Genomic DNA, 16,154 nt, shown 5'->3' with positions numbered 1-16,154 from the left:
CAGGCATGTGCCCTGACGGGGAATCCAACTGTAACCTCCTGGTTCATAGGTCAATGCTCAACCACTGAGCCACACCAGCCAGGCCACAATGTTTAGTCTTTAATATTGTGTAGGAGAAGATAAGCACCATGCTCTAAACCAAGTAATAAGCTTCTTTTTTAAACAATGAGATTCTAGTCATATTTCACAATAAGGTATAATACAAAGCACTAAGCAAATACATTATTAATGAGCTAGGGTTTCCTTATATTAGTTACTGTAGAAGAGACTATGGCAGTGATGGCGAACCTATGACATGCGTGTCAGCACTGACACACGTAGCCATTTCTGATGACACGCGGCTGCATGCCGAGGATGAAACATTTGCTGCTCCTGAGGATGAAACATTTGCAACTAGTCTTGGAGTTAGTTTTTTCCTCAAAGTGACACACTACCCGAGTTATGCTCAGTTTTTTGGCGAAGTTTGACACACCACGCTCAAAAGGTTGCCCATCACTGGACTATGGTATAAGGTCAACTGAATAGTTTTAAAAGAGTTATGCATTTTATTTATAAGGGAGAAAAGATTCCCAAACTGGTAAAATTCTGCAGCATCTCAGCACAAGTATTTGAGGACCTGCTTGAAAGCGGTGGCCCATGGCAGGCACCCGCAGAAGCCATTGGAATGAGGTTCTGTCATAGGATGCATTTCTCTTCCTTTTTAATTAAGTTTATTGCCTTGGCTGGTGTGTTTCAGTGGTTAGAGCATTGGCCTGTGCCCCGGAGGGTTGCAGGTTTGATTCCCAGTCAGGAGTTAGATCCCCAAGTTCCTGTTGGGGAGCCTGCAGGAGGCAACCAATTAATGTCTCTCACATCGATGTTTCTCTCTCTTTCCCTCCCCACTCCCTCTCTCTCTAAAATCAATGGAAAAACATATCCTTGGGTAAGGATTAACAAAAAATAAATTTGTTGGGTGACACTGGTTAATAAGATTATATATGTGTTTCAGTGTGCAACTCTATGATTCATCATCTATATATTGCATTGTGTGCTCATCACCCAAAGTCTCATCTCCTTCTGTCACCGTATTTTTTACTCTTTTTACCCTCTTCAACTTCCTCCTCACCCCTTCCCCTCTGGTAACCACCATACTGTTGTGTCTAGGAGTTATTTTTTTTTTAACCCACAAGTGAAATCATATGGTCCTTGTCCTTTTCCATCTGACTTATTTTGCTTAGCATTATGCTCTCAAGATCCATCCTTGCTGTGCTAAATGGTAGTATTTCATCTTATGACTGAGTAGTATTCCATTGTATACATGTACCACATCTTCTTTATCCAATCATCCTCTGAAGGACACTTGTTTCCATATCTTCATTACGATTAATAATGCTATAATAAACATAGGGGTGCATACATCTTTATAAACTAGAGGCCCAGTGCACGAAATTCATGCACTCGGGTGGGGGTGGGGGTGTCCCTCAGCCCGGCCTGCACCGTCTCACTGTCCGGGAGCCCTCAGGGGATGTCTAACTGACTGCTTAGGCCCTCCCCGCGGGGAGCATGCCTAAGCCATCAGTCGAACATCCTTAGCACTTCCACGGAGGCGGGAGAGGCTCCTGCCACGGCTGCTGCGCTCGCCAGCCGTGAGCCCAGCTCAGGGCTTCTGGCTGAGCGGCACTCCCCCTTGTGGGAGCGCACTGACCACCAGGGGGCTGCTCCCACATTGAGCATCTGCCCCCAGTGGTCAGTGTGTGTCATAGCAACCGCAACCAGCCGTTCCACCGTTCGGTCAATTTGCATATTAGCCTTTTATTATATAGGAAGGACACTACTATAAATTGGCTGTACCAATTTACATTCCCACCAGCAGTGTATGGGGGTTCCTTTTTCTCCACAACCTCACCAACACCTGTTATTTATTGTCTTGTTGATAGCCATTCTAACAGGTATGAGGTGGTATTTCGTTTGTATTTCCCTGGTAGCTAATAAAGTTGAGCATTTCTTCATAAAGCTGTTGCTCCTTTGTATGTCTTCTTTAAAAAAGTGTCTGTTGCCGAAACCGGTTTGGCTCAGTGGATAGAGTGTCGGCCTGCAGACTGAAAGGTCCCGGGTTCGATTCCAGTCAAGGGCATGTACCTTGGTTGCGGGCACATCCCCAGTGGGGGGTGTGCAGGGGGCAGCTGATCAATGTTTCTCTCTCATCGATGTTTCTAACTCTCTATTTCTCTCCCTTCCTCTCTGTAAAAAATCAATAATAATAGTAAAAAAAGTGTCTGTTCAGGCCCTCTGCCCATCAGAAGAAAAAACAAAAGATTCCTCCTTTTCTAGTAGTAGCTCAGCAAAGGAGACTGGCATAACTCAGCCAATGAAGAGTTCACTGTACTTTGAGCTTCCAGTTTCCTCTATTGGACTCTTCGTTTACAGCAGCCTTTCCCAAATCCATAAAAGAGCCTTCCTCTCCCTTGTGTCTCTGGACTACTGTGTAGTTGCTTCACCACCACACTGCACGTTGGAGTTGCAATTCCTTGTTGTTTCTGGGGAAAAACATACTTTGCTGGAGAAATATCTGGCTATTTGTTTAAAGTCAACAACTCCATAAACAAAATTAACCTTTTGCACTCGGATGTCGAGTGTGACTCGACACAGTTAGCATCGGTAGCAGGAATCGAGAAAAAAGCAAGCGAGTGCAAAGGGTTAAATAAGTGAACTAGAAGACATGTTACAAATATACTAGGTGTACCAGTTAATATGCGGATTTTTTTCCATAGATGGAATTACACATATGTTGATATATATGCGATTTGATATGTATGCTATTTTGTTGTATTGCAACAAGCTTCAAAACTTCCTATGTCAAATTTGCTGAAGGTGTTAACATCATAGATATTTTTACACTTAAAAATGTCAAATTTTGTGCCAAAAAAATGCATTTTGCGGGAAGTTATAATTCATTACTTTATTTTGAAGAAAAGTGCTGCTGAATACTTCAGGAAGCTTATGGTGAACATGCTCCATCTCAAGATACTTGTGAACGCTGGTTTAAACGCTTTAAAAGTGATGATTTCGATGTGAAAGACAAAGTCCAGGTCAACCAAAAAGTTTGAAGACCAACAATTACAAGCATTATTGGATGAAGATGCGTGTCAAACTCAAAAACAACTTGCAGAAAGATTAAACGATGCTCAGCAAACAATTTCCGATCATTTACAAGCAATGGGAAAGATTTTAAAGGAAGGAAAATGGGTGCCACATCAACTGAACCAAAGACAAATGGAAAACCAAAAAGTCATCAGTAAAACGTTGCTTCAACGGCACAAAAGGAAGTCTTTTTTGCATCGAATTGTGACTGGCGATGAAAAGTGGATTTATTTTGAGAATCCCAAATGCACAAAATCATGGGTTGATCCAGGTTAACCATCAACATTGACTGCAAGGCCAAATCGCTTCAGAAAGAAGACAATGCTCTGTATTTGGTGAGATCAGGAAGGTGTGGTGTATTATGAACTTCTAAAACCAGGTGAAACCATTAATACTGATCGCTACTGACAACAAATAATCAATTTGAACCACACTTTGATCGTGAAACTACCAGAATGTTCCAGAAGACATGGCAAAGTAATTTTGCTTCATGATGACGCACCATCACACACTTCAAAACCAGTTAAAGACACGTTAAAAGATCTTGCCTGGGAAGTATTAACCCACCCGCTGTATTCACCAGACCTTGCTCCTTCAGATGACCACTTGTTCTGATCGATGGCACACACACTTTCTGAGCAGCACTTCAAAACGTATGAAGAAGTGGAAAATGGGGTCTCTGAATGGTGTGCCTCAAAACAAGAAAAGTTCTATTGAGACAGTATCCACAAATTACCTGAAAGATGGGGAAATGTGTAGCTAGCGATGGACATTACTAAAGTTTCTCTTGAAATTATCGTGTTTTCTTTTATTACAAAATTCGCATTATTAACCAGTACACCTAGTGTTAAAAGTCGTAACTGTCAAGAGCTGCTATAAACTAAGAAAAAAATCACATCTCTCACCCAGTAGGGCGAACTGAGCCCTCCCTGGAGAAGAAACCCGGGTTCCAAAAGATATGTGATCAGTGCTGGGGCCCCGCCAGCAGGCGAGGGGATCCCAAGGCAGGTGCTGGGCATGGAGGCCACGGGGGCATAGGCTACCAAGGAGACAAAACTGAACCTCACGTCACCCTGCTTGGCCCGGAGGATGGCTGGTTAGCCAGAGACGGGTAAGATTCCTCAAGGAAGGAACAACCTAAGACAGGCACAGTCTCAGAGGGGCCATCAGGAGAGAATTTGGGGATCAACAGAGGTGGGGCACAGACCCTCACCCCCCCAACATTGCAGGGGCCTGAACCCTATCCCCTTCTGAGGGAGGTCTCCTGCCCCCATGGCTGCTTCGTGCTTCCCATGCCCAGCTCAGATCAGGACCCAGGTGACTGACGGAGACTTGGCCGACAGCAGCTGCCCTCTCACTCCAACAAAAATTGTTTGAGTTGTCTTGTACCCATGGTGTGGGGAAGTGGGTTTACGATATCTAAATCCAGCCTACCACCAGGAATGCTCAGGACGTACTTAAGAAGGCAAATAATCCCTTCCACCAATATTTACAGGGTAAAACAAGATTATTGTTAGAGTAATAAATTTGACAGTAAAATAGTAGTCAAGTTTTCAGGCAAATTTAAATTGGCTAGTTGAAACAAGCGAATATTCTAGAAAAATTAATTGTACTGGACAAAAAGGTGTCCCTAAAGTGTCAACTAAAATTTTTATTGGTACTTCATCTCATGATAAAATTGTGCACCATATAATGAACCTAAAACAGTAATATTATAGTGCAAAAAATTAAAATTTAAAAGCCATCAAGACTACATTATAAAATTTTCAAAAGCCTCCTAACATTTAAATCAAAAAAGGAGGGGATAGTAGAGGAATATCATGTAAGGAAAAATATCCTGTAAGTAAATTACATCTAGAAAATTAATACTTTAGAAAATTAATTGTAAGGCTAAAAGCAAGACACCCATGAAAAACACACAAGGTGACAAAACAAGCCAGAGGAAAATCATTTGGGCAAAAATTGAAAAAGGATCCCCAGTCAAATTTATAGAAAATATTCCTTTATTAACTTTTGGTCGAGAATGTTTGTATATTTTCAGAAAACAACTCTGAGACCATGTGGATTCCAGCAAGAGAGGAATCGACAGGACTACTCCAGCCATGAAGACAGAAGAGAAGCAGTCCAGAGACGGAAGACGCTGATGTGGCCTTCCCATACTAGCAGGTAACAGCTGTGCATCACTGCAGATTGCCCAGGACCAAACCGGACAGAGTCGGACCTGCATTACCACCATTTGTCCACCATCCAGAACTGAAATGTCAGTGCTGACATGTACACATAAGGAACTGTTGGACATTGAAATTGGGTCTCAAAAGAACTGTTGGCCCAGAAAGAAACTCACTACACACTGATTCATTTGCCTGTCACCATAACCATTATTGCTTGTCTCATTTTCGGTTCTTATAAGTGTATTTCTAATAGCACATGATCTCACTCATCTAGGGGAAATAATGAACAACATAGACTGATGAACAAGAACAGACACAGAAACAAGGAGAAATGGATCAGACTGTCGGGCCTCGGGGGGAGGGTAGGGAAGGGTGGGGGTAAGGGGGAGATCAACCAAAGGACTTGTGTGCAGGCATATGAGCCTAACCAGCGGTTAAGGACAGCAGGGGGGTGGGGGCATGTGTGGGGAGGGGTGTGGGATGGGAATGGGGGGACGAGGACAAATATGTGATACCTTAATCAATAAAGAAATTTAAAAAAATAAAAATAAAAAAATAAACCTATTATTAATTACACTCCCCCCCCCAAAAAAAGAAAAAAATCACATAGCGCAGCCAGCATGGTTCAGTGGCTGAGCATCAACCTATGAACCAGAAGGTCCCAGTTCGATTCGGGCTGGATCCCCAGTGGGGGGCATGCAAGAGGCAGCCAATCAATGATTCGCTCTCATCATTGATGTTTCTCTCTCTCACTCCCTCTCTAAAATAAAAATATTATTTAAAAAAAATCACACACCCAACCAAATTTTTGACTATACAAAGTTAATGCTTAGCAAAGAATGACCAATAGATATTTGAAATAATATTCAACCCTGTAAGTAACCAGGAAAGTCTAAAGGCACTATTTTTCACCCATCAGATAAGTATGACAATATGAAGTGCTTAAAAAAGGCTGTGAGAAAACAAGGCACTCGCATCCATTATTAATGGAGAAGGTAAATTGGTAGTATTTTTTTGCAGGACAATTTAGCAGTATAGATTAAAATGTTTAATGTTCATACTCATTTGAATCAGGTCACTTCCAGAAATCTATCTTAGGGAAATACTTGAACATGTGCACAAAGATATATACATAAAGATGCTCACTGAAGTGTTGTGTGGTGTTTTTTTGGGGGAGGGGCTTATTGAAAAAATTGAAACTTTCTATGTCAGCAAGAAAACAAAGGATTGCTGAGCAGCCTTTAAAATGAATGAGTAAATTTATTGGTACTTACATGAAAAAATTTCCAAGATATACCATAGTGTTAAATGGTGAAAAGTAAATTCTTGATTGCTAATCAGATAGTGCAGCCATTTTGATTGTGTATATCACATAGCTACGTGCATACATATGTATGGGGTCAGGTATGACACAGAGACTTTCACATTTACCCAATATGCCAGTGTTTTGATGAAGAAAAAGAAGAAAACAGTTTAGAAAGAGAGACGTCAAGCTACTAGTTGTGTTTACCTTAAAGAGGGGAGAAAAGGGCGAAAGTGAAAGAGATTTTTACTTTTCCCTCTATAAACTGTGAAAATTGGAAAAACCAAACACACAATCATTTTGCAATTTTTGTGAAATTAAAGTTAATATAAAAGATAACATGAGAATACTTTAAAAAATAAATGTAATGGACCTCAATCAACTACGTTTACCCTAGCCATTTTCTAAGTCACATAAACAACAACGTAGGATGGCATTATGGCTTTTTAACCTGGTAGTTTTCCAGTTCTCCTCCATTTACAACATCATTAGGAAATACTTCCAAAGAATCCCTCACTTCTTTGTGGAATATTACTGCCTTAAACATTACCTCCCAGACCACGAGTTCCAGAGCCCCAAACCGGCAGGACACCGTGGGTGGGTGGGGGGTGGGGGGGGGGGCTTTGTGTCTATTAGAGCAATATGTAATGTGTCTGCAGCAGTCCAATTTCCACAAAGGCGAGTCATTTTTTTAAAAAAAATAACTGTCACCTATAATTCATAAGTTGCATATTCCACTGGGAGGGCAGAGAGGTTCCAAACGATCATGCAATAAGAAAAGGTTCCAGCCCTAACCGGTTTGGCTCAGTGGATGGAGCGTGGGCCTGCGGACTGAGGGGTCCCAGGTTCGATTCTGGTCAAGGCATGTACCATGGTTGCAGGCACATCCCAGTGGGGGGTGTGCAGGAGGCGGCTGATCGATGTTTCTAACTCTCTATCCCTCTCCCTTACTTTCTGTAAAAAATCAATAAAATATATTTTTTTAAAAAAAAAAGGTTCCATGGCCGGTAGCTGGGATCCAGTCTCGGTTGATCTCACCCGGACCGCGTGCCAGCAGCCTGACTCCCGGCAGCAGCCTGACACCCCCGCCCCCCCCCCCGCCCCCCCGCAGCCTGACCCCCGGCAGCAGCGGCCTGACCCCCACCCCCACCCCCACCCCCCACCCCCACCCCCAGGAGCCTGACCCCCGGCAGCAGCGGCCTGACCCCCACCCCCACCCCCACCCCCAGGAGCCTGACCCCCGGCGGCAGCAGCATGACTCAGCACAATGTCAGCTCCGAACCCGACTCCTTCCGGGGCCCTGGGACAAGGGAGGCCACGCGGGACGTGCAAAGGAGGCCTAAGGTCATCGTGAGGACCCTGCCTCAGGGTGGACAGAAAACCCCGAAAAGGCCGCTGCACTGCGCCCAGCGCCGGGAACTGGGGGACCCCATCTTACACGGCGCAGCACGCGCCCCCTCGGACCGCGCCGACCCGCGGGCCTTTTGGTTTCACGTTAGTGCGCAGCCATGGGGGCGGGGGGGGGGACGTGGACCACCGGCTAACATCCGACATGCACGTTGCAGCCCTTTGCTACCTAAACCCCGAAGTCCTCCAGCGCCCCGAGAGGGCGGGCAGACGGCCCGGCGCGCGCTCAGTGACGAGCCACTCCCTCCATTTTGTCCCGGTCGCCCCTGAGTGTTGAGGGGAAAGAGGGGGAGGCGGGGGCGCAGCCGGCGGTCGGGGAACGGGCTGCACCCGCTGCAAAGGGGCTGGGGGTGGGGGGGCCGGAAGGACAAAGGACACGTCGGGGCCGCGGGCCACGGCCTGTGCGAGCCCACTTCCGGGCGGGGGCCGCGCGCGGGACAAAGCGGCGGCGACGAGCGCCCCCCCCCCCCCCGCGGCGCGCGCCCGGGGGCCGAGCACGCGGAGCACGAGCGCCGGCGACGGTTAGAAATGGCGGTTGGGGCGGAAGGCGGGGGCTGGGCGGGGAGAGGCGCGGTCTCGAGGTGCCACCCGCGCCCCGCCGCAGCCCGGGTGCGGCGTCGCTTCCCGAGCCCTCCCCTCCCGCGGTGCCGGCCGGCGGGGCGGGGGGAGCCCCTCTGGGAGAAGGGGTGGCCCGTTCGACGAACAAAGGAGAGATGGCTCGGGCCAGCGCAGCCACTGCGGAGCAGCAGAAACGTCCCCTAAGATGGCGGCCGGCGCGGGGGGGGCGGGGCGTCCGCTCGCGAAGGCCCTCAGCGGGGAGGGGCGGGGCTTCCGCTGGCGCGGCCCTCGGCGGGGCGGGGCTTCCGCTGGCGCGGCCCTCGGCGGGGCGGGGCGGGGCTTCCGCTGGCGCGGCCCTCGGAGGGGCGGGGCTTCCGCTCGCGGAGGCCCTGGGCGGGGCGGCGGTGCAGGCGCCGACTGGTCCCCATGGCCGCCACGCCGGAGCCCGAGGAGCCGGGGCCGGAGAAGGTAACCGGGGGGGGGGCGGGGGCGAGCGGGGCGCGGGCGGGCGCCTCTTAAGGACGCGGCCTCTGGAGCTGGGACACCTGAGGCCGGAGCACGTGTCGTTGGCTTCCCTGCCGCCCGGGGTGGGATCTATTACTGTGCCCCACTCCCTGACATTTTTGTCTGCATTGCCGGGACACGGGAGCACCCCGCAGGCGGAGGGGGCCGGTACTAGTGAGCACTGCGGGGCACTGTGACCGGCCGACCGGCCTTGCGCTGTAATTTACTAGTCCAGGTGGGTTTAAAAGGTCCCCGAGGACGGGGCCTTGCCTTGGATGCTGCACTCTCAACACGGAGGCGTCCGTAAATCCCGAGGAGTGGGAAGCTGGTTCGATTCCCGCGGGTTTCTATGCAGAGGAGGAGATGATTGGGATTTTCCCGCTAACCTTGATTTTTCTCGGAGCACTGCAGGGTGATTGCATGTAACCCGCAGCTCCCGAGCTGGTGCTCGCTATCCTGCTCTGCCCGCATCCACCGTGGCTGCCAGGGTGCGCTACCCTGTAAACTTACAGTCCAGGCTCGGCAACACACTCCTTCCACCCGGGCCTGATCGTGCAAACCCCTCCACCTCACCTTCTGGCTGCTTCCTTCCTGCAGATGTCCTAAAGCTAAACGAGGCTCTCTGGTCTCCCAGCTCCCCGAAGGGCTGCGGAGCTTCTGTCCACACCATTCATTGTGCCGGAAGTTAATCATTTGCCTCCTCTTTCTCTTGGGCTTAATATCCACTGCACATCATGGCTCAATCATGAACACATATTGAAGACCCGCAGTGCATCTTAATTGCTCCTAATCTGTAGTTAGGATAGTCTCTGACCAGCTTGGAAATTTTGCGAAGTTCTTGTTTCTCTGGGGACTTTTCCACCTATTTTTGGCCAAGACAGCCAATCATCAAAAGGTTAATATGAACAAATGTTGGATAAAGTCTTTCCATATTTAATAACAAATTGTCAATTTATACAACTCTTGGTGCCTTTTGTTTTTAATGTATATTATTTGGAATATGTTTAGTGTAACAAAATGTACCCGTTTGTGACTCCCATATTTAATATACGCAATTCTCTATTTTGTGAGAACACTGAGCTCTTGAGCTTTCATCCCTTCTGTATCGGATTGTTCACTTTGATAGGAGAGAACCGCTGTCATGTAATGGTCAGGGTGGTTTAATTCACTGAGAAGTGATAAAAGAATGAAAGAAAAAATTAACGACCTATTTAATTGGCCCAGCATTAGCAAAACAAAATACTGTAAATAAAGTCCTGTAAATTGTTTATGAAACACTAGTACCTAAAAATATAAGGTATGTCTGAATTACGTAGCAGCCCAGGGTAATATCAGAAAAACTAGCACTTAAAATTTTTTTTTTTCAATTATTCCTACTACAATCCAGAGAGTGATCTTTAAGAGTCGGCCAAGATAAAAATGAGGAAGGGCCCTGGCCAGTTTGGCTCAGGGGAAAGAGCACTGGCCTGCAGACCAAAGTGTCCCGAGTTCAATTCTGGTCAAGGGCATGTACCTTGGTTGCAGGCTCCTCCCCAGCCCAGGCCCTGATCGGATCTGAGCTGTTTCTGTCTCCCCCTCTCTCTAAAAGATCAGTGGAAAAATATCCTTGGGTGAGGATTAAAAATGAGAGAGAAAGGTATCAAGCTAGCATACCTGATAGAACTAGCCCTTAAAAACTTTTCTTCTGCTCACATTCTTTGCTTGAGAAAGGTTAAAATACGAAATTTGGGCTCTGGCTGCTGTGGCTCGGTTGACCAGTTCATCCTTTGTAACAAGAGGAAAACATGGACACTGAGGCAGATACATTTGGCAATGGGAAATGAGCTGGGTTAATTTGATCTGATCTATTTCCTATAAATTATTAAATTGGCGTTCTGGCTTAGAAATCTTGAACTTCCCTTGGTTCTATCAAGCTCAGCTGGTACTGTTGCTTTTATAAATCTCAGAATAGGCCTACAAAATATTATCTGAAAATCCTTTAAGGGCTAAATTCATTACTGACAAGTTAAACTGAAGACTAATTAGGGAATAGAGAAATGTTAATTTCCATTTCTGAGAATCTTACAATTCATATGCTGAAGACTAGTTCTTACTTGCTTCTGGAAATTAACAGTAATCAATACTCTGAACCAACGATTTTCGATCTTTTTTCTTCTATGGCACACATTACTAAAATTGTGGCACTCCAAAATGCATTTTTTGCTGACCAAAAAAATTAAGTATAATTGATTCATTCACACCAGATGTCTGTTGTTCACTGTTGTCCTTTTAAAATTTGACAATCTAATGGATAAGGTCCGTGCCCCTGACTAGTCAGATTTGGTCATGTTTTTAATTTTTTCCCAAATATATTTTATTGATTTCAGAGGGGAGGGAGGAACATCAATGATGAGAATCACCAATTGGCTGTCTCCCACACACCCCCCACTCGGATTGAGCCTACGGCTTGGTCCTATGCCCTTGATCGGAATCAAACCCGGAAGCAGCCGATCAATGATTCTCATCTTAGTTTCTGTTCATTCTTACCCAGTTTTCATAAAAGTTGCAGATACACAATCATGTATTTTAGTCCTATTACTCCCTAATGTGTGGCCTTTGGGAAATGACTCACGTGAGCCTTGGTTTTTTCCATCCATAACAGACCCAAAGGGTTAAAGGGTGCAATGGAAATGACGAGGTCTGGGGGGCGGGGGTCCAGGCCGACCTCCATTCTGTCAGCACCCTACAGCCCTCTATGTAAAGACCCTGAGCCGTTTCAGAGATCTCAGAGGTCAGAACTAGACATAGGGCTGTCAAGGGCAGGACATTGATACCCCCAGCTCTGTACTGAAACTGTTTTAGGCCAGCACTGGTTTCCCAACCGTGGCGTACTGGCATCACAACAGGCTACGCTGTAGAATGTTTAGCAGCAGAATCCCGGGCCTCTAGCCACATGCTGGTTCTAGAAGGGACCATTTTTAATAGGGTATGTAATTTCTGGAAGATGTTTGTCTTTAAAGAGACCCGAAGTCTTCTAAACATTCTAATGGCCTATCCCAGAGCTGACCTTTGAAAATATCTTCTAAAAAATCAGGATAGCTACCTGGCTGGCTTAAATAACACAATTTTATATTTGGCAAGTATATTTTATATACTGGTAAAGGGTTGGGGTGGATAGCATTTTTCACAAGAGCCCCAAGAAATGTGTCTGCAGATCCTGGTCTATCCTGGGGGGTGAGGAGGGGGGTGTCACCCCATGGCTCCATTGTAAAAAGGGAATCCAGACTTGAAAAGCCCAGAGGCCTTACAGAAACTTGTGTGACCTTTGGTGGAGGTGTCCTGCTTGTCATGTTGCGTGGACAACCCGATGGCTCCTCTACTTCTCCACCCAAACATGAAAGCCACACCCATTAGGGCTGACACTGCTGACCACGCTCTCTGGCCCCCTTCCCCTGGGGAGATAGGCTGGGTTGGAGGTGGCATGCAGAGCCCAACTTTCCCCACCTGCAGAGCAGCTCACACCCTCACCTCCAACATGTTCCACTGGGCTTTTGAGCTGATAGAGAAACTGAAATTTTTTTTTTTTTTTTTGCTAAGTGAAATGAAAAACCTGGAAGCACAATTCAAATATGTATATGAAAATTTGTATTAAAGAGCTTTCAAAATCAAAGTGCAGTATTAATGAACACCTGCTGTGTGCATGAAGTAATCTGTGTTAGGGGGAAGGGTTAGCAGGGAGAGACCAAAGGAAAAAGGGAATAGAATGATCCAAGAGGGTATTTAATTTCTGCTTTATTATGAACCAGGTCACACATTTTGTCTTCTGGTAGAAGCTTAAGCCAAAGCAGCAAACAGGAGAAAAATACAACCAAGAATATGTTCTTGTTTCAACCTTTCACCTGACTTCCTTCCCCACTTCTTGTGACTTGTCTTTCCCTTACTTTACATCTCGTCCTAGAGAGCCCTCCACCCCTTTGGCCTCCCACGAGTCACTTAATGGACAAGCAGCTTTCTTTCAAAAGCTACATTACTGAAAACCTTCATAAGTTTTCTACTTCTTTTTTATTGAATAGAAGAAATGCCACAATGAAACACAGATGAGACTTTTTTCTTGAACATCTGTCCTGCCCTCCATTGAGGGCCACAAGATAAATACAATCAAGTGCAATTTCCTATCAGGCAAGGAAACAGATCAGGAGTTATAATGCCTAATGTTTATCTTTACATTAAATATTCTTTTTTAAAAATATATTTTTATTGATTTCAGAGAGGAAGAGAGAGACATCAATGATGAGAATCATTGATTGGGTGCCTCCTGCACACCCCACACTGGGGATCAAGCCCGCAACCTGGACATATACCCTGCCTGGTAATCAAACCGGTGACCTCTGGGTTCCTGGGTCAATGCTCAACAACTGAGCTACACCCGGCTGGGCTAAATATTTATTCTTATAAACAATTGATGTTTACCTCATCATTAGAATTGTACTAGTCCCACTTATGCTCCCCAAATTTTATACAGTTGTTTAAAGAGCTCATAAAATGTGCTTATTTCCAAACTATTTAATTAGCAAATTATTACCTAACATCAAAATTCAATGGATTTAGGCATGTTATTCTACTAGGGGCTTTCTGGTTGGTTAAATTAGCAAGGTTTCCCACTAAGATTCAGCTTGTTCAGACTGAAGACCAAAAGCAGGATGTTAAAAGTAAATGGATCAATTCCTGGTCATATTCTTTGCCAAACCACTGTGATCTACAATATTTTCTTGTTCATTCTAGGTTCTTTTTTATTTTATCTTAGCCCTTTAAGCTCCTAGGAATTTTAGATGTCGAGAACATTCCCTGTGCACGGGACTCAGTATTATATGGTTCATTAGGATCTGTTGTGGCTGGCCTTGGACATTTTTTGTTAACTAGTGAGTATCTATTTTTCTCTATATAAACACACATCTATGTGTGGCGAACAATTATTTTCTAGATGAAGTAATATGTCATATATAATAATTATAATGGCTGTGCTTTTTGACAGGTAGAATTAGAAGATCATGCGATGTTGGAGTAGGAGGATTTATTGTCGTGACTTTAGGATATTGGTATGTGCACTAAGCATTCAAGAGGACCCATGATTATAGGTTTATCCAATTCCAACGCACATGCTCTTTCCAGAGCAATTTCCCATTGGGAGATTTCCACCCTCAGTTATTTAGAAAGCATTTTTATTTTATTTTTAAGGAAAGGACTTTTTAATGGAAATTTCTTAAGAAATGATGTTGCTGGAATGTCTTAATCCTTTCAGTATGTGCATGTACTCCTATTTTATACCATTTCTTGAATAAGTAGATGACTGCATAATATGCTATTAATGCCAAGTTATGGCTTATACTTGTTATGAAGGCCTCCACCCTGTACCTTATACCCTAATTCCCATTTCATCCCTGCTCCCAGCATATCTGATGTTACTAAGAACTGATATAGCATGGATGACTATCAACTCTGTTTTCATCAGCAAAAAAAGCCAGACCCAAAGTACTGGTTACATTTGATGAGGTTCTACAAGTAAAATTAAGCTAAGGTGACAGAAATCCTCATCCTACATGAGAGGAATATGCTAACTATCCGTCACACCGTGAGGCGTAACGACCGACCGAGTAATGACTGGATCACAGATCTGCAGGAGGGTGGGGCAGCGGGCGGAGAGCTACAGGAGGGTGGCGGAGAGCTACAGGAGGGTGGCAGCGACCTACTGGTGCATGGATTCGTGCACAGGGCTACTAGTTTTACATAAAACACAGTGTTCATAGGTATTGTTGACACCAAACCACCGAAAAGAGGTCTCCAGATTAGAGTGGTTATATTTTCAATCTCAGGGTACTCATCTGTAAGCATTCCTGAATTTTATTACTATAAAATGTCAAATGTTTCTATAGGAACTTTATATTAACAACTTCGCATTCTTCTCTTCCAAGGCTCCATTGTAGGTATAATTATGCAAAGCTAAGAATCCAGGAAAGAATCACCAGAGAAGGAATTAAAAATAGGATTTTATATGAAAGTACCCACCTTGATCCTGAAAGAAAACAAACCAACAGCAGCAGCAGCAGCACCTGAACAGTCTCGAGCATAGAACCCAAATACAACTGATGTCAGTGTGAACCAAGATGAGATCAACTATGTAAAACAATGCATGTACCATAAGGTTTTCAATCAAGTAAATAAAGCATGTGTAAGTTGTAGTCTCTTTTTCACTTGTAGGAACGTTTTATGAACTTATTCTGGCCCTGTTATCTACTACCAATATAGCTTAATAGTGGACTTGGCATACAAAAGTGTTCAGCAAGCTTTAAAAAGTTCCTTTGCAGTGAGTGTAAATGATGTCCATTTTAAAAATAAAATCCCAGTTGGATTTAAAACTTGCCTTAAAAAACAATCCTATTAATGTACAGTTAAAAACAAGGGAATACTTCCTGGTTTCTTTTTAAAAAAAATACCTATTTTTATTAATTCGAGAGAGAGGAAGGGGGAGAGAAACAATGATGAGAATCTTCGATTGGCTGTCTCCTGCACGCACCCTACTAGGGATCAAGCCCACAACCCTGGCATGTGCCCTGACCAGGATTGAACCCTGACCTCCTGGTTCATGGCCCCACATTCAAGCATTGAGCCACACCAGCCGGGCACGTCCTCATTTCTTAAACCAATGGTAGTATAAGACTTAAAGCTAATGCATTGGATCACTTTGCAAATTATTTTAAAAACGTGTCCATTGCTTGACACTATTCTTCCATGTCTCACACAACAGGTAAAGATTGCTTTTTTTTTTTTTTTTTTAAAGATTGCTTTTTAACTGTTCTAAATATTGTTTTGGAAGTATGCATGGTTTTAAGTTTTATGTAGAACTTAAATATGCACAAAATATTTTCAAAACTTGTTTGATGCAAAGGAAAAAGAACTGCCAGATTACACAGTAGTATTACACTGATATAAGTAAGACATTTATAATTCATTCTTCTATATATATATATATTTTTAAGCAGCCAATGTACAACTCAACCCACAGCATTTATTCATTCAGGAAAAAATTCTTCCTCTCCAAAGCAGTGACTTTTTTT

At 44.7% G+C, this 16,154-nt stretch overlaps 1 protein-coding gene across 2 annotated transcripts; it reads left to right on the top strand.

Moving 5' to 3' along the window:
* The first annotated feature begins 8,915 nt into the window (after positions 1-8,915).
* COX20 (cytochrome c oxidase assembly factor COX20) lies at positions 8,916-15,283 on the top strand. Of its 2 annotated transcripts, XM_079763461.1 has the most exons (4): positions 8,916-9,027; positions 13,847-13,961; positions 14,075-14,138; positions 15,012-15,283. In XM_079763461.1, the coding sequence occupies exons 1-4, from the start codon at positions 8,986-8,988 to the stop codon at positions 15,151-15,153; spliced, it is 363 nt and encodes a 120-aa protein (XP_079619587.1). In that variant the 5' UTR covers positions 8,916-8,985; the 3' UTR covers positions 15,154-15,283. The 2 variants fall into 2 exon arrangements, 1 of the variants encoding a protein (XP_079619587.1); XR_013813084.1 differs by having other exon boundaries at positions 8,956-9,027; positions 13,825-15,149.
* The last annotated feature ends 871 nt before the right edge of the window (positions 15,284-16,154 follow it).

This window comes from Cnephaeus nilssonii (genome assembly GCF_951640355.1).
Source record: "Cnephaeus nilssonii genome assembly, chromosome: 23".
NCBI classification, from domain to species: domain Eukaryota; kingdom Metazoa; phylum Chordata; class Mammalia; order Chiroptera; family Vespertilionidae; genus Cnephaeus; species Cnephaeus nilssonii.
This window is presented reverse-complemented; position numbering and strand designations above follow the sequence as displayed.

What these genes read in the sequence shown, in the direction of transcription:
- COX20 (XM_079763461.1), top strand. Translation starts at nt 8,986, where the DNA reads ATGGCCGCCACGCCGGAGCCCGAGGAGCCGGGGCCGGAGAAG. An exon ending in AGGAGCCGGGGCCGGAGAAG is followed by an intron (nt 9,028 to 13,846) that starts GTAACCGGGGGG and finishes ATTTTATCTTAG; the next exon opens with CCCTTTAAGCTCCTAGGAAT. An exon ending in GTCGTGACTTTAGGATATTG is followed by an intron (nt 14,139 to 15,011) that starts GTATGTGCACTA and finishes TTCTCTTCCAAG; the next exon opens with GCTCCATTGTAGGTATAATT.